Source organism: Podarcis pityusensis (genome assembly GCF_964106645.2).
Source record: "Podarcis pityusensis genome assembly, chromosome: 1".
NCBI classification, from domain to species: Eukaryota; Metazoa; Chordata; class Lepidosauria; order Squamata; family Lacertidae; genus Podarcis; species Podarcis pityusensis.
In genome coordinates, this window is record NC_138028.1 from 12257906 (window position 1) to 12276210 (window position 18305).

General features: G+C 47.5%; 1 protein-coding gene and 1 long non-coding RNA gene across 3 annotated transcripts; one reads left to right on the top strand and one right to left on the bottom strand.

Moving 5' to 3' along the window:
• Positions 1-4792: 4792 nt before the first annotated feature.
• Positions 4793-7893, bottom strand: LOC308470526. Its single transcript, XR_013982464.1, has 2 exons — positions 7762-7893; positions 4793-5703 (listed from the first exon to the last, which is right to left on the bottom strand). It is a non-coding gene; the product is annotated as an uncharacterized lncRNA (long non-coding RNA).
• Positions 7894-10148: 2255 nt separating this feature from the next.
• ZBTB42 (zinc finger and BTB domain containing 42) lies at positions 10149-18009 on the top strand. 2 transcript variants are annotated; one of them, XM_080983860.1, is made up of 2 exons: positions 10149-10864; positions 12633-18009. In XM_080983860.1, exon 2 carries the CDS (start codon positions 12647-12649, stop codon positions 14084-14086), a length of 1440 nt encoding a protein of 479 aa, XP_080839986.1. In that variant the 5' UTR covers positions 10149-10864; positions 12633-12646; the 3' UTR covers positions 14087-18009. The 2 variants fall into 2 exon arrangements, with proteins under 2 accessions (XP_080839986.1, XP_080839985.1); XM_080983859.1 differs by lacking the exon at positions 10149-10864 and adding an exon at positions 11448-11981.
• Positions 18010-18305: the final 296 nt, after the last annotated feature.

The window sequence follows — 18305 nt, forward strand, 5'->3', positions numbered from 1 at the left end:
CCAAAAGAACAGAGAACCCAAAAACATTTTATGCTACACGGTAGGGCTTTATACCCTACAATTCTACACCTTATCCGTGCCAGTGTATGAAATTTGGTTGTCTTAATGGTTCCTTCTGAGAAAAGTCTATTATACTGTATAGCCTTTGTATTGTGATGTAACTGCTGTGGTCTTTAATTGAAATGTTTTGTTTGATGGTTCAATTCTTTTGTTGCAATCCAAATTCTAAAAAATAGGTTTGTTCAAAGTAGGTGGGGTACCACTGTATTAATATAATTGGGGAAAATGTCTGCCTGAGACCCTAGAGAACTGCTGCCAGGGCTGAACGATGGGGTGGAAACGCTCCTTCAGGTATACTGGACCGAGGCTGTTTAGGGCTTTAAAGGTCAGCACCAACACTTTGAATTGTGCTCGGAAACGTACTGGGAGCCAGTGTAGATCTTTCAAGACCGGTGTTATGTGGTCTCGGCAGCCGCTCCCAGTCACCAATCTAGCTGCCGCATTCTGGATTAGTTGTAGTTTCTGGGTCACCTTCAAAGGTAGGCCACATAGAGCACATTACAGTCATCCAAGCGAGAGATAACCAGAGCATGCACCACTCTGGAGAGACAGTCCGTGGGCAGGTAGGGTCTCAGCCTGAGTACCAGATGGAGCTGGTAAACAGCTGCCCTGGACACAGAATTGACCTGTGCCTCCATGGACAGCTGTGAGTCCAAAATGACTCCCAGGCTGCGCACCTGGTCCTTCAGGGGCACAGTTACCCCATTCAGGACCAGGGAGTCCTCCACACCTGCCCGCCTTCTGTCCCCCCAAAACAGTACTTCTGTCTTGTCAAGATTCAACCTCAATCTGTTAGCTGCCATCCATCCTCCAACCGCCTTCAGACACTCACACAGGACCTTCACTGCCTTCACTGGTTCTGATTTGAAAGAGAGGTAGAGCGGGGTATCTTCTGCATATTGATGAGCACCCAATCCAAACCCCCGGATGATCTCTCTGCACTAAGGGCTTGATGCAGTGGAAGGCCACTTCCTATACTCCTGTACTGTGAAGACAAAAACAGGAATTGGTAGATATCATTGTGTAAGTTGCACCACCATTAACCCCCCCCCCATTACATTTACTGATCCTTAGCAGGTTTTAACTCCGGGAAGCATTTTAAAAAATGGGATTCTGCCCTTGCAGTTTAAATGTCACAGTCCATTTGACCACATCAGGACTCTGCGGCCTTATGTATAATAGATCCAGGCTGAGCCTACGAGAGGGTTTTCAAAGGGCAGTGCGGTCTCAGCATCCACACCAGGCGACTTCAAAGCATGCACCTCTCAAAAGATCATGTCATTCTCCAAATGCAAAACACTTACTGACAGCTGAACTGCTTTGCGTACACCTTCACATATTCCATCCAGCCTGATTCTTAAAGAACGCCTCCCGGGAATTGTTAACTTGGTGTATTATGCAATTCTTTTAAATATAGCAACACCGGTTTAAGAGCTCGTCTTTCAACAGAATGCGCTCCTCGTGTCTGTTTTTATTACATAGCTGATCCACACATGTTATGCCTGTATAATGTAAAGAGGCCTTTGATTGCAATGTTTCTGGCTTGAGATGGCAATCGTTATTGGAAGCTTCAGCTGCTGCAGAATGCGGCCGCCTGCTTGGTAGCAGCTACTGCTGCGTTGTGGCTAATAGCACAATCTTATTGTTATGTACCACCCCAATATATGCGTGGTAAAGGGACTACAGGGGTTCCTGGAGCTTATCCAGAGTTTGGTTTCCTTGGAATGAAGGTCAGAGAGGACCATGGTGTCTTCAGGATATATGGTTTTATTTACACATATATACAACCTGAGCAAAGGGGGTGGCGCTGTGGGTTAAACCACAGAGCCTAGGACTTGCCGATCAGAAGGTCGGCGGTTCGGATCCCCGCGACGGGGTGAGCTCCCGTTGTTCGGTCCCAGCTCCTGCCAACCTACCAGTTCGAAAGCACAAAGTGCAAGTAGATAAATAGGTACGGCTCCAGCGGGAAGGTAAATGGCGTTTCCGTGCTCTGCTCTGGTTCGCCAGAAGCGGCTTAGTCATGCTGGCCACATGACCCGGAAGCTGTCTGCGGACAAACGCCGGCTCCCTCGGCCAGTAAAGCGAGATGAGAGCCCACAGTCAGTCACGACTGGACCTAACGGTCAGGGGTCCCTTTACCTTTACAACCTGAGCATAAGATGTAGACACTCACAGCATTCACACCCTGGCAGATATTGCTTCTTATTTTGCCATGGTTTTGGATCCAGCACAGGACAAGCATGTCTGTCTCCAGCTTGCAGGCTGCTTTCAGCTCAGCTCTCACATACTACCCTGGCTATTGTTCTCCTACCTACCAAGAGGGAGGCATGGAGAGGCTTGGGGGAGCCCCAGTGGTTGCAAAAGTAAAAACAACAACACACAGTACAGGGGATCCTCAGGCAGGAACAGCCCAATGAGATCTGAACGTGCAAAGCTATACAGTGGTACCTTGGTTCTCAAAGGCCTTGGTATTCAAAACGACTTGGAACCCAAACACTGCAAACCTGGAAATATGTATTCCGGTTTGCGAACTTTTTTTGGAAGCTGAACATGCTCCATTTTGAGTGTTACACGTCCGATGTGAGTGCCACACTTCCGTTTTGAGTGTTACGCTGAGGTCTGTTTTTGCTATTTATTTTGAGTTTTTGTGGCTCTTTTTGTTTTGTTTTTGTGACTTTGTGGAGCCCGGTTCAGTTACTGATTGATTGATTGTGTGACTGCAGTACATTGTTTATTGCTTTCATTTTATGGCTCAATGGTGTCGTTAAATAGTAAAATTCATGTGAAATCGATGTTTTAGGGGTTGTTGTTTTTTAAAAGTCTGGAACGGATTAATGCATTTTGCATTACTTTCTATGGGCCTTGGTTTTGGAATGCTTTGGTTTTGGAACGGAGTTCTGGAACGGATTAAGTTTGAGAACCAAGGTATCACTGTATGGGGGGGGGGAGAATGTAATCCTGAGTGGCTGCAGTCCATGCTGCAACTTTTTACTGCAGATATCCCTTGCCAACAGTAAAGATCTAAGCAGCCCTGGGTCCTGTAGCTGTTCACTCTGCCATTGCCTGCTTCATGAAATAACGCTGGGAGAGCAGCCTGCACTGGGTCCCAGCCAGGGCTGGTGTTGGGGGTCGGTTTCACTGAGCATTTGCTGCCAAACCCCCAAATCCTGCTCCCCTCCCCAAGTGAGCGAGCCACGAAAACAGCAAGGGGGAGCAGCAGCCTCTGCTTTGCCTTGCCCTTCCCCTCTTGACAGTGGAGCAGACCAGGACCCAGAGGAACAGGACAGTTGTATGAGCAGCAGGAACAGAAACGAGGTGGGGTTACTCAGTGAGGACTTGGCAAAAAATTTTTTTGCTCCTTGGTTGAATGGTGCCCTAAGATTGTTGTGCCCCGCTATGAATCACTTCTTTACATTTAATTGCATTTCTCATTTGGCTGCCCATTCACTTGGTTTGGAGATATCCCTTGTGGAGCTCTTCAAAATCTCTACATTTGTGCTCTGAGGCTATTGGCCAATGAAATATACTCGGAGTCGAGAGTGGATTTCATGCTCTTTATTCAGCTCATAGTGGTGAGGAGGAATGGAAGTTCCCCCAGAATGTCTGCTTTATATGCATTATTTACACAATGGGCCCCACATGATTGGCTAATTCTGGGATTCACCTGTAGGCCAATCAGGTTACGGACCTGGAGCTGGATTGGGTGGCTCCTGTGGACCAATCAGACTGCTGCATTCTGAATCCTATTGTTCTAGGACCAATCAGACTGCTGCATTCTGAATCCTATTGTTCTAGGGCCAATCAGACTGCTGCATTTTGGATCCTATTCAGCTCAGTACCTAACAGCCAGGAATGCAATTACCATAATAAATAAAAATGAGGGAAGGAGGCAACCCTCTTTAGTTCCTCGATATAACGTGAGATGCGTGGAAATTTAGATTTTTTTCTTATGTTGGATGTAGAAGGGGAATAAAGGTAAAGGTAAAGGACCCCTGGACGGTTAAGTCCAGTCAAAGGTGACTATGGGGTTGTGGTGCTCATCTCACACTCAGGCCAAGGGAGCCGGCGTTGTCCGCAGACAGCTTTCCGGGTCAAGTGGCCAGCATGACTAAACCGCTTCTGGCGCAATGGAACACTATGACGGAAACCACAGCACACGAAAACGCCATTTACCTTCCCACCGCAGTGGTACCGATTTATCTACTTGCACTGGTGTGCTTTCAAACTGCTATGTAGGCAGGAGGTGGGACAGAGCAACAGGAGCTCTTCCTGTCGTGCAGATTTGAACCGCCAACCTTCTGATCGGCACACCACCCACAGCACCACCCACATCCCTTAGAACGGGAATACGTAGCTCTCAAGGAGTTTATAAATTTAGGGTCAAATTCACAAAGTGAATGAGTTTTAGTAAAAACTGCCAACTGGCGTAATCAAAAGCCTTAAATAAATCTGGAGAAAGTCAGGAAAGACCTTGTCACTCTGCTACATTTCTGTGTAACATAGCAGTGTGTGTATTACAACAGTGTAATACGTTCTTGTTTACTTCCACTTTTGCTTTCTATTTATACGCACCCATGAAGTGGTTCCACAGAAGGGTGGAGCAGGTCCCCAGGCAACAACATGTTTATGTATTTAATACTAATTGACAGGGTTGCAATGCATTAAGGAAGACAACTGTTTTCTTTTAAGTAATATCTGTGGTTTGACCAGTAAATTATGTTCAGTGTAGCAATTTCTTGCTTAGTTCCACTTCAGTATTCTCTTTATATACTCATGTAGTTATACAGAAATGAGTGGAATAGAGCCTCAGACAAAAACATGTTTATGGATTTCAGATTCTGGAAGTTATCGATAGTATTTCTCTACCGAAACGTCAAGTGCTGCCATACTATTTTTTGTTCTAATTTAGAAATTTTTTCTAGTTTATAATTTTTTTTCTAGTTTAGAAATATTTCCCCCCCTAGTTTAGAAATCCAGTAGAAATTTGTCCAGAATTCTCATTTTTGACCAAAAATAAAATTTTTAAAAATAGGATTCCCCCCCCCCAAACAATAACACTTCCTCTTTTGGGTGTCTAAAGGAAGTCTTATATGAAATGCACATTTAGAACAGCATAATTAGCAGGATAATAAAATATTTTCATAAGTACAGAACATATCAGCTTCTGTTGCTGCCAATATTGCCAGCTGTGGTTCATTGCGAGCAGTGGCTGTGGAACACTCCAGGACCTAGCACTGAACTAAGAGGCAGCAAAGAAGGTCTCTGAACTCGTCAGCAGCGTTCGTTTTCGTAGCTGGAGTCAGTCACGGTCCAGCCCTCCCTGGCCGGGTGGGAAAAGGCCTGCAAGGCAGGGAGCAGGTCTTCCAGGTTATCATAGCCAAGATCGGGATTATCAAATTTTTACGTCAGGGATAGTAATAGAATCATAGAATTCTAGAGTTAGAAGGGAACCCCAGTCATCTAGTCCAAACCCCTACAATGCAGGAATCGTAACTAGAGCACCCAGGACAGATGGCTACCCAACCTCTGCTTGACAGACTTCAAGGAAGGAGAGTCCACCACCTTCGGAGGGAGTCCATTCCACTGTCAAACAGCTCTTGCCATCAGAAAATTCTTCCAGATGTTTAGTAGGAATCTCTGTTCCTAAAAAATAAAATATTTTTTACACAAACTTATAGCCCCAGACCCATTTTCTTTACCATACAGTGGTACCTCAGGTTACATACGCTTCAGGTTACAGACTCCGCTAACCCAGAAATAGTGCTTCAGGTTAAGAACTTTGCTTCAGGATAAGAACAGAAATCGGGGTCCGGCGGCGCGGCAGCAGCAGGAGGCCCCATTAGCTAAAGTGGGGCTTCAGGTTAAGAACAGTTTCAGGTTAAGAACGGACCTCCGGAACGAATTAAGTACTTAACCTGAGGTACCACTGTACTTACCTGTAAACTGAAGCTCCAGAGAGACCTCCCCAGAACAATCCTGAAATGCATTTTAATTTTATAAAAAATTGAATTTGCAACTTTCTGGATTTTCAGCTCAAATTGGATGGAGTCCCAGCCTTGTATGTTTGCTTCCCTCCTCTCCCCAGCTCTAAGAAACAGATGTTTATTATTCACTTATTGGTTCATTATTGCTGTTTGTTCATGTTATCTATGCACTTCATTAGCTATTCACTTGAGCCGTTCCCTGGTGTTAAATCAGCAAAATGTTGGTTGCTTAATCTGAGTTGCATGGTGAAGGGTAAATAAGCCAAAAGCCCAGGTCTCAACAGGTGGAGTTTTAAAAGCCCCACTCCTTTTAATACATTCTGCTTAAAAAAAAACAAACTTAAAAGCAAAGGCTGTTCATCGGACTTTCAGTTTTGTATGCTAACTTTACCAAAAGAGACAGCAGCCTTTATCTTTCATTTCAGCCCTCCCATTCGCTGGAGCTGCCCTAATTTTATAGTCTCTTGGGAATTTCACTGCAGGATTAGCTGAAACTTGATGCTTCGAAACACGGAGGAGTTTCCCCAACTTTCTGATTCAAGGAAGTTATCAGCTGATAAATGCCAGGTGCCTAGGGAATTTGTGCAGACAACATGACCTTTTTGAAGATAATTAGACTTTCAGATCCACTGTAGTCCTATGAAAAGGATGGACTCATTCACACATTCATTTGGGGGTTTTTTGAGTTCTCATTATGCATATAAGTGAATGTGTGAAACACTATTTTTTTTATTGTGCTTCCAACTTCATGCAACAAGTACGGTATGAATGAATGAATTTATTAATACGGTCACAGACCAGCGTCAACACACACAATATCACAGATCATAAAAAAATATATATCAGAAATACAGAGGACAATATGAGTATAACAAGGATTTAAATATAAAAAATTAAAATTAATTATTAGCGTGCCCCCTGTAATTAACATTTGGGGGTTTGGTCATTATGGGATACCACTTGCTTCCTGCGATTAATTGCAGACGCACAGAATTTGGCTACATTTAATGTAGTCTTGGGATTCTTGTCCTCTAGCAGTAGTTTTAAACTATGGTGTTCCGATTCTTTCCTGGACTTTTGCAAAACAGGTGTAATAAAAGTCAAACGTATATCCTCATAAAGACGACAACGTAATAGTACATGTGAAGCAGTTTCAACTTCCAACGAGCCACAGGGGCAAACCTGTGCTGTGTATGATTTACCCTCAAATCTGCCCAACAAGTACGGTAGTCTACAGGGGGTCTGCATGGAAGGTACTCAACCTGCAATTCACCAGGTGTAGCATTTACCATAAGGTGCAGTGTGGTTCTCCTCCAAACGGTCAGAACTTTGTCAGGAGGATTCAATTGAATACCAGACATTCAGTGCAATTAATGTGCTCTGTGGCCAGGGCACAATACAGCCACTTTTTTTGGGGGGGGGGAGAAATCCTAACTTTTTGCAGTTAGGAAAGTGATGGAGAAAATATGGGATGAACAGGAGGTTAACGGGGAGGTATCTAACCACTTTGCAAGCCAATCAGGATGACTGTTCCATATAACCTCTTTGCAAGCCAAACAGAACACACCAGCTACACCTGTTGAATTTCCAGTTTTAAAAACACTCTTAAAAGGGGTCTGCTTTTGCATCTGTCCAGCTGCCTTACAGGCATACGATCAAATGCACCTAGCTTTATTATGCGGCAAATGCATAAAATACGCAGGCAAAGGAAACCCACCGCGATGATCTCATCCTTGCGTCATGCTTATTCTCGGGCGCACATGCAGGCGAGCTGGCCCTAGTCCCAGCCACGTGGCCCGTTACAGATTTGAGGGACGGCTGGGGCGCGTCTTCGTTGCCAGCCGAGGCGCCTGCACGGTTTAGCCTCGCCGGGGCCAAAAAAAGCACGGCTCTCCTGGGTCCTGACGAACATCCACGAGGGAGACGAAGGAGGGGAAATGCGAGCAGGGCTGGGCGGGCGAATGGCGCTTGCTTGGCAGTCTCGCTCCTGTTTCCTCGGCAGGAGGACACAATGGAAGTGGCCCAACTTGGCACGTTGCAAAGTTGTTGCGTCTCGCAGATCTGCGCGCTCCCGATGGAGAGACCCTTGCAAAGCTCTCGCTATCCGGCTGCATAACGTGCGGGCGCGTGTGTATGTGACACTTTAACACTCTGCAGCGGGATCCGAAGAATGCTTATTCGAGAGTAAGCCCCGATGAAGTGAATGGCGATGACTCTTGAGCAAGTGAGCATTAGGATTGCAGCGGGCGCAGCAAGACGCAACGCGTGTTTCGTTGAGAAGCAAATCGTGCCCCATTGAAGCGGCAAGCACACCTAACCTCACTATTCTGGGGTGGGGAAGAGTCTCGTGGGGGTTTACTCCCGAGTAAATGTCCCTAGGATCTTGCTGTAAGCATAAGGATTGCAGTCTAGCCGCGATTTCACACACGTTTCCTAGGAAACAATAGTCAAACCCCTGAAAAAATAATCACCGAACAGGAGTGCCACAACTGGGTGTCCCGTGGCCATGGGTGCCATGTAGCGAAATTTGTGGGTGCCCACAAATTTGTGGGTGCCTTCATGGGGAATTTTGTGAGTGTTGGGGCACCAAGGAAGTTGACACCTATGCCACCAAGTGAACGGGCGATTCAAATTCAGACGAGTTGTCGGAAGTATTTACAAATAATTATTTTTGTGGGGAAATTATTGAACCATAAAGCTAATCTCTTATTAACTAACATTCTCTCTATTAACAAGCAATAAAGCCCGTAAACTGGTTTATCTCTTATTGCTAGTTTTCGCAGTTTGTCTACTCGGAAGTAAACCCCATTTTCAGTGGAACTTACTCCCAAGAAAGCGCATTCCAGGTCGCAGCTTAACGCAACTTTTCACCAACTTTGCGCGCGGAGCAAACCGGATCGGGCATTACACAAGGCTTTTATATACGTATTCCGGAATACTTCCAAGCAGGCACGCATCGGATCGGGTCCCACGGGTCCCCGCCTCACGTAAGCTCCCATCGTTGCAGCGCGACCCGTTGTATGTTTACTCGGAAGTAAGACCCATTGTGTCGGATGGGGGCGGGGCTTCTTAGCTAAGTGTGCACAAAATCGGGACCTCGTAGTGCAACCGTAGCAAGCAGCTCCCACCGTGGTCAACGAGGCGTGTTTCCAGGTAAGTATACACAGGGTTGTAGTCATAAAAAAACCTTAATTTTGCGGCATGCCTGATTTCGGTAAAGTTTACTTGTCCAAGCAAGCAAAGTCCGTCCCCGGACTCGTTGGCAAAGACCATCCTTCTCGTTTGTATAGTGGCCACGGAGAAAAACCAACAGAAACCAGAAAAGTGCATTTCTGGGCAAGGCGACCCCTCGAGCATCTTTTCCCAGAGGCAAGCCCCACACTGACTTCCCGGAGACTGCCTGCAGGATCATAGCCCTGGAGCCAGTAGGCACCTCCCTTGCATGAGAAGCCGACTCGCGAGTAAGCGCACTTAGCGCCTTGCCAAAACAAAACACAGCCTCCCGCGCGCAACGGCTCCGCAACTGGTTCCCCAAGAAGCGAAAAACCGATGGAAAGCAACGCGCCCAAGGAGAATCCCAAGGCTCAAATTCATATCGCCGGCCTGTCTTACTTCGCCGCACGTTTTCTTGCGGTTGCTTGCTAACGCGGGAGCGTGTAAGAGTCGTCTTAGCAGTTGTTCCCCTTCATTCGCGCTTGCAAACAAGCGACGCCCGCTTTCCTTCCAAAGTCTCTGCAAACGGAGTCCAGTCCCGCCCCACTTTTTTTTAAGTCCGGACAGTGTTGCAAAAACAAATAATTTGCATACTGCAAAAAAAAAATATTTTGCATGCTTAAAGAGGCCTCCTCGGTGTTTTTTCTTTCCAAAACATTGCCGAGGGACTCCTCGCTGTATTTTCTTTCCAACCCTCCCCACCTCCTTTTCTTCAGATTCTCCCCCCCCCTTTTTTTTTTTTTTGCTAAGCTATAGCAGAGAGTTTGCATTAAGAGAGAGCGCCGCTGGATTTCTGGACGCGCCGTAGCCGCAAGGACACAGCAAGCACTTTCCTCCTCCAAGCCTCTGCTGCAGCAGCTGGAGAGTTGGGATCGGGACGCGGGGGGGGGGGTAAAGGGTAAAGGGAAGGAAAAACAAGGGAGGGGGGAAGAGAGCGAGCGAGAGAGGAGGATTTACAAATGCAAAGCAGCAGCTGAGGACGCAACAGCAGCTGCTGTTGCCGCTGCCCAGAACAGAAGCCCTGGCAGTCTGGCGACTAAGGCGGGGGGAGGGAGGGAGGGAGTGGAGTGGCTGGGTGGGGGTTGGATTTTTTTTTTTTTATGTATTTTTTTCCGGGTTGCGAGCAGCAGACAGCGGCGTCCACGGGGCGCGGAGGCGTCAGTCGTTGCAGCCGCCGCCGCCAGAGTGCTATTGTGTGTGAACTGGGGGGAAGAGAGAGAGAGAGAAAAAGAAAGAGCGCACAGAGCTAAAGGGAAAAAGAGAGAGACATACGCACACACCAGCATGCACACAGACACACACACTCCCCCATATGCAGGGAAAGTATCGCGAGAGCGCTCTGGCTAACAACCTGCTTCGCAACACACACAGGAGCGCTGCACCGCTGCTGGGTTGCCAGCAACAAGAAACAGCGCGCGGAGCAACCCGGACGGTGGGGAGGCGAGGCGCGCGCACACATACACGCGCGCGCGCACACACACACATCTGGGGGGAGAGAGGCTCGGAGTTTGGGGAGCGGAGTTGTTGGGGTGGGGAAGAGCAAGAGGGAGAGAGCGGCGCACATGCAGATCTCCAGCGGCACCCCTGAGCAACACCCAGCCAGGCTGGTGAGTAAAACGCTTGCTCTGCTCTGCGCGTGTGTTGTGTTGTGGTTGCTGCACGTTCTCCATTGCTTTTAAAGGCCGGGCGGGGGGGGGGGAGCCTGCGGCGGTGCTGGTGGGTGGCTCGAGATTTCTCTCTCCCCCCCCCCCTTCCTCCGCGCTTTCCACCCTTCCAAAGCTAAGCAGCCCCCCACCCCGCTCTTGCTGGCAGCTTTTGGATTGCACGCGGGTCCGTGCGCTTTGGCCGGGTGCGTTTGGGAGCACAAAGGGGGCCGAGAGCTCAGCGGGTTGGCTTCAAAAAGTTGCAAAGAAGTCTGGCGGCGGCGGCGGCTATGGGGAGAGCAGCCGAAGGAATTCCGGATCTAAGATCTATGTATGTGTGTGTGTGTGTGGTTTGCCCTCCCCATGACCACCCCCCCGAAAAAGTTTTCAAACTGCAAGTGCCGAACTTTCAGCTCCTCCGGCTGCTGCGCCCCGCACCTCTCCAAAGGTCAAGCGGTTATGTCCTCCATTTCGAGTAATACGATTTGTTATTTAAGTAACTTTTCCCGGGGTGGTGGTGGTGGAGGAGGAGGAGGAGGGTAGTGGCGGCGGCAGGATTTTGAAGGAGGGAAGGACTCGCTCAGTTTAAGTTTGAGATTTAATAGATGGCTATAATTGGGGGGGGGGGGCGGTTGTTGGAACTTTAAAAGGCAGCAAGCTGTGGTTGGCTGGTAGTTAGATTTGAAGTAACATATGGCATTAAAAGGGGCACAGCTGGAGGTTGCATTTCCATCGCAGTGAAGTCAGAGCAGCTGACTTTCCAGCTTGCGGTGTAATTAGCAAACGGAGCACTCCCTCCCATTCGCTCCTCGCTCCTCTCTTCTCTCCCCCCCCCTCTTTTTTCACACACATACAAGCTTTCTGCCGTTACTGGCTAGCAGAAAACCCCTGATCTTCCCAATCCCTAGGGTGATCACCCACTTGAAAAGGCAAAGAGGGGGAAAAAACAAAACAGAAACCCAAACGAGCTTGAGTTCTTCCATAACTCTTTTTGGGGGGACGTGGGGGGGGGGAGAGAAAGGAGACTGTATTTTCTTTCTCCAAATGAGCCCTTCAACCCCCTGCTCAGCAGCTGTTCAAGGTAAGGTGTCTTAAGAAACTACCTACCAACTTAAAGGAGTCTTACTGCAGTTTGTTTGGGGTGGGTGTAGGTGCCTTTTGCTTTTAATAACTTACAGTGCAATCTATAGATAGATATGAAATGCTGGTGTGTGTTTTTTTTTTAAAGTGGGAAGATCGGCATTATGTTAAAAAAAAAAAGACAGTATGTGTAGTAATTGCGGGGGGGGGGGTGGAGGGTGCAAATTGCACTTGTTTTTGTAAAACTGTGTGTGTGTGTGCAATACACACTTTTAATATATAAAATAGCTACGGGGGGTGTGTGTCCCAAAGTTAAGATTTCCAGGAATGCACAAAAAAGCAAAGTCTTCTCTCCCTTCCTCTAAAGCTGATTGCTGTTAAGACAAAGGTTGGGGGCGTTACTTCCTTTAGAAGCTTTGGTTTACTTAAGAGTCAAGTTTTTCCTGTTTTTGAAGCAGGTGTTCTGGTGTGGGAGGCATCTCTCTCTTTTTAAGCAATTCAAACAGAAATGATAGACGATGAACAGTTGAACTGTTATCTCCAAGGCTCCAGTTTACCCCCCCCCCAGCCACTCTTGTTTGTTTGTTAACAGCTGCTTCAGGAGGCCTGTGGCTTTTATAGTAGCATTCAAGTTTTTCCTGTTTTTGAACAGGTTATGAAGGAAGAATGGAGTTTCCAGACCATAGCCGGCAGTTGCTGCAGTGTCTGAGTCAGCAGCGTCACCAGGGCTTCCTGTGTGACTGCACTGTTTTAGTTGGAGACGCTCAGTTCCGAGCCCACAGAGCGGTCCTCGCCTCTTGCAGCATGTACTTCCATCTTTTCTACAGGGACCAGCTAGACAAAAGGGACATTGTGCATCTGAACAGTGACATCGTCACCGCCCCGGCCTTCGGCTTGCTCCTCGAATTCATGTACCAAGGCAAGCTGGAGTTCAGCAGCCTCCCGGTCGAGGATGTGCTCGCCGCAGCCAGCTATCTACACATGTACGACATTGTGAAAGTCTGCAAGGGCAAGCTGAAAGATAAGGAATTGTGCGTGGACGAGAAGACGAACGGCAGCGGCGGGCCCCATTTGGAGAAGGACGCCCGGGTCCTGGATGACGGAGTACCCTTGGGGCACGGCGAGTTCAGCCCCGGAGAGAAATACAAAATGATTGCTGCAGAATACGAACATTCTGCTGGAAAGGATAAGGGCAGCAGTTATCCAGGCTGGTCTCCCGATCTTGTCGGCTCTGTGTTAGGCGAGGCAGAATTGGACACCGTGGCAGCTGAAAAAACAAGGGCGAACGTCAGCAGTTCGGCGGGACCTGCGTCCCAAAGACCTCCTCGCCACCCCTTGGCTTTGAGGGAGGCCGAGTGTGCTTTAGACCTGTCTTTCAAGCCCCTGGCAGGGCGAGATGGCTTCCAGCCTTCCTACATCTTTGGGCAGCTGGCTGCTGACGGGCCACCGCGGCAGGGGAAAGAGCCCTTTGTCAAAGACGAAGAAGAGTCTCTGTCGGACGGGGAAGACGGCGAGGAGAGGGGCCTAGAAAGCCAGGGCTTTGGAAATGCTGGCCAGAGCCTGGCCCTAGGGCTGGGGACCATGTTTGTTGCCAGCAACGGGGACGCTCCCGTGACCCCGGAGGAAGACATCGACCAGGAGCGGGAGGCGAGCGAGGACGACATGGCCTCTTCCGACGTCTCGTCCTCGGGGGTCGTGGTGCCAACCGGGCACATTTGCATCTGCCCGCTCTGCAGCAAAGTCTTCCCCAGCCCGCACGTCCTGCAGCTCCACCTCAGCTCCCACTTCCGAGACAAGGACGGCTCTCGGACCAGGCTCTCTCCGGACGGGTCGGTGCCCACCTGTACTCTGTGCGGCAAGACCTTCTCCTGCATGTACACGCTGAAGAGGCACGAGAGGACTCACTCCGGGGAGAAGCCGTACACCTGCGGCCAGTGTGGCAAGAGCTTCCAGTACTCCCATAACCTCAGCCGCCACGCAGTGGTGCACACAAGAGAGAAGCCGCACGGCTGCAAGTGGTGCGAGAGACGCTTCACGCAGTCCGGGGATTTGTACAGACACATCCGCAAATTTCATTGTGGCCTTGTAAAGTCGCTGGTGGTTTGAGGGAAGTTGTTGTCATTTCAAAAGACACCCGTCTGCTCTACATGCCAGTTCGCTTTGGGTAAATGATACGGGGAAGGAGGGTGGAGAATAATGTAGGTCTACATTTCATTGCCGGGGGGTGGGGGGGGAGAGGCAACATTGGTTCTACCCCTCCCACCCTGGCCCTCCTTAGGCCGGCGGCGGTGGCGACACTTAACGTTCTGTTGTTGTTTTTCTGTGTGTGGCAGGTAAAATGAATCTTAATCTGTAGATAGCTTAATCCAAAATCCTTTGGATAGAAGCTGATTTAATCCAGTTGATTGGCCTAATTGGTCTGTGCCAAGTGGGTTGTTCTGATGCTACAGGTATGTTTTGCCCTGCTGGTTTTGAGGGTGCCCTCTTGCACCCTCTGCAAGTTTAAAAGGAATTGGAGAGAGAGAATGAGAGAGATGTGAACCTTGATCCCAAACGGCAGTTTAGGTAGGACAGTGTGTGCTGCCTATATAGGAGCCGCCTTCTCCCCCCCCCCCCCCCAAAAAAAAATTACCATTCATCTCTCTGTTGCAGGTGCATCAAGTAGGCAGTTTTGGAACGCATTGGGCTGAGTTTCTCTCCCACTCTGGATGTAACTTTTTTTATTCAACCGTTTTAATATGCTCCAGACAAATAGAACTTCAGGCAGTGTGAAAGTGATAGCTGGGACAAAGGCTTGTGCTTCATGGGGACTATCTAGAATCCTTAGACTAACTTGGGTCTGGAATAATAATAATAATAATAACAACAACAATTTTATTACTTATATGCCACCTATCCAACTGGGTAGCAGAAGCCACTCTGGGCAGCTCCCAACGTACTAAGAACACAGTAGAACAACAGTGGAAATCAGTGTAGGGCCACCCTGCAAAATCTCTTGACTATTTACAGCAAAAGTGTTCTGTATTTGGAAACTGGTCCTACTAACTTAAGCTCTCACCTTGCTGCTCTTTCCCCCCTTCCATTTTTTTTAGGGGGGAGGTTTGCAATTCTAGTGAATGGTGCTGAAATATTTCAACCTGTGGGGCGTCATCTCTCAGGCCTGGTTCACAAATGACCCCAGCGTGGAGTGGGTGCGCCCTATGGCTAGGTGGTCCGGGGGGGGGGAGGATTTGGAGCTCTTGTGCCTTTAATAGTTGCATGCCTCTGGAATTCCCCCTTCTACCCAACTATTAAAGGTGCCGGAGACCCTCTCCTCCTTTGCATCGTGTTAACCCTACCTGTCGCTCACCTTGTGCAGAACTGTGAATGTAAACCTGGCTTCCATGCAGAGAAGCCATTTTTGTGCTACAAAAAAGGAACAGCCAGGTGTTTGTCTGGGGCCTGCCTGCAAAGGCATCGTTTCATGAAGTTTTGATGTGCCGTGGGAGAAGATACTTACTGAGGTGCAGACATCCTAACCGTGCCACCTTAGTAAAAACCGCATCCCTCTATTAATAAGAGCTCTCCAGTTTTTGCTTCTAACGAAAGCTGCTTTCTTGCAAGTAAATGCCCTTTTGGATCAGGCCTTGAGAAATAGGCTGTTGTTCCCCTTCCTGGGTGCCCAGTGGTCAGAGGCACCAGTCCACCAAAAGATTCCATCTTCTCCATTCCTTGGTGAATAGCAGGCATGGTTTGTGTAAGGGAGAACAATGGGGAGCTGAACAGCCAAGGTGCTATTGAGCTTTCCCCATTCTGTGATGGTGGCATCTTCTTTTGAAAGTAGGTAGGGATACCCGAATCTCCACCCATTTCTGCTTGCAGTTGCACCTGCCTTCCCTTGGGGCATAAGTTGGGGGTTCCACCTGTGAACCATGCCTCCCCGTGTAGCTGCCTCATACACCTGTAGTTTCTCCTACAGCTGTTAGCACATCCTTGGCCAACCTGGCACCCTCCAGATGTTTTGGCCTGCGGTTTCCATCAGTCCCAGACAGGAGTGGTGGTCCGAAACATTGGTGTGCCAGTTTAGCCAAGAGTGCATTATGAGCTGGTACCATTTAATTCCTGCCACGAAGGATGAATTAGCAGTTGCTAATGTTTAGCCCATGCATTTCAGACTTATGGTTAAAGGCATAGGAACAGAACCAGTCGTTCTGTTTTTAATTATTATTATTGTGGCTCACTTGCCCCATTTTCAGATTTGAGCAGCAGGCTAAGCCGGTGAATGTACTGCCCTGCACACTTAATTGTTTGTGTGCGTGCAAAAGCTCCTGTTGAATGCACAGAGGCATGTATATTTGTTCTTGCGTGCTCTCTCTCTCTCTCTCTCGCTACTTTCTCCCTTTCTTTTAGCATGGGGGGTTGGCTCCTTTAAGAGCATCTGCAAGTCAGAAATAGGACACTAATCAGGAAACAGAGCGCCGCTTTTTATTTCTTGGTTTTCTTTTCATCCCTCCACCCCGCGCCCTTGAACTCACCGGGCCTCGCTTGACCCTTGTAGAGAACACATCTGGTCAGAACAGCTGGTGGGGGGAAGCGTGGGGAGAAAGGGTGGGCTCAGATGGGGCCCAGAGGAAGTTGGAATCGGGGGGTCAGAGTAAGGGAAGGTGCCATCACTATCATTTCTTCAAGGGGGGTGGGAAAGCTATTTAAGGGTGGTTTTTTTTTTTTTGCAGTGTGCAGGCAGTTTGAAGGACCGTTTCTTAAAAAAGAAACGTTCAGCATTTCAAAACTACTAGGATGTCTGCCGTGTTCTGGAGAAGTCTTTTTCTGTGATGCACGTTGTTGTTCCATAGAGTTGGAAATGGCTTACACTCAATTAAGGATTTACACTATGTTAAAAGTTTTAAATCTTCCCAATGTTTTTTCTTAACATTGCTTTTTGTTTTGCTCCTGGTGATATTAACTATTGGTCTCCGTAGGGTCAGATTTAGCCAAGTTCCACTTGGCCATTCACATGGTTCACTCCAGACAAGCAAAGCTTTGTCGCATTGTTTTGGGAGTGTGGGTTCCTTTTTCCTTTAGTTAAGAGAGATTGAAACGCTGTAGAGTTGGAACAAATCTGGGGTGTTACTTCAACATATTTCTGCCTAATTCCAGAATGTCTTTCTAGTAACGTCATTACGTATCAGGTTATGCCTTCTTAAATCCATTCAATGTATATTTTTGCCTACGCGAAACTTTGAAAAAAAGAAAGAAGAAAGATTGCACTTGAATGTAATTCTGTGGCATTGGCATCTAGTGAATGGGACTGTAGAAGGATTGCCAAGTCAAATTTACGGATGTTTTTGGATTCTCTTAAAGTGAAAACCATCTCATTTGCAATTTTCATGGGTTTTCTTTAATATTATGGAAGCACTGAAATAATTTGCCCTAAGGGGCATGTTATGTTATCCTGCAGAATGAGACAACATAGTCCTGCATTTCTGATTACTGGGATACCACCACCCCTGCCCCGAGAGGACATGACGCCACGGGAGGGGATGAGGTGCTCACCCAAAGCCTTCTTGGATTTTTGCCACAAAAGTTCTCACTACTGAAGAGACAACCCTCTGAGATTTAAAAAGAGACTTGCCTCTTCAACTACCAGAACAAATGCATAGCTCTGTGCGTGTGGTTTTCTTTCTCCTGTACACATGTCTTCCCTGTTAGTTCCTATCCAATGTATTTAGGAAGTTATGCTATGAAGGAGCAATATTAATATCATTATAGAAACACTATTTGAGGTAGTGTGGTGGTGGAATTGTGAGGGAAGCAACTCCCTTTTCTTCAGATAAAAACTGACGGGTTGCAGTTCCTTTCCTATTCCTCTCTTAAATTACGAGCGCACATATAATGTGAATTTTTACTTCTATTTATAAAACGTCTAAATGGAATTCATTTGTTACTGTACAAATATTCTTGCTAACGTATGTGAGGCATGTCAGAGCAGTACATGCCTGAGATATGTGACTATGGTACTGTGGTCTTACTTCATGTTCCCCCTTCCCCCCCCCCAAAAAAAACTTGGATTGGAAATAGCACTGAACAAAACTTTCAAAAATTAAGTTATTTCTTTTCTGTTTTAAACTTTTAAGTTATATAAATATATTTTTCTTCCTCCTGATGATACTTGATACGGTATTTATTAGATTTTTTTTTAATGGAATGCTTACTTTGAGCTTTTTTTTCAGAATAACAGGCTTGAAATCTCTGTGTAAATTTAATTTTATTTCTTTACGTGTTTAAGAAGCGAGAACGTGTGAATCGGTGCGTAGAATGTAGGGCTGTTCATTTCCTCATCCCAGTG

Bases quoted from the DNA above. Each gene is read 5' to 3' on its own strand.
- ZBTB42 (XM_080983859.1), top strand. From the start codon at position 11,945: ATGAGCCCTTCAACCCCCTGCTCAGCAGCTGTTCAAG. The intron at 11,982-12,632 runs GTAAGGTGTCTT...GTTTTTGAACAG, and splicing joins CTGCTCAGCAGCTGTTCAAG to GTTATGAAGGAAGAATGGAG.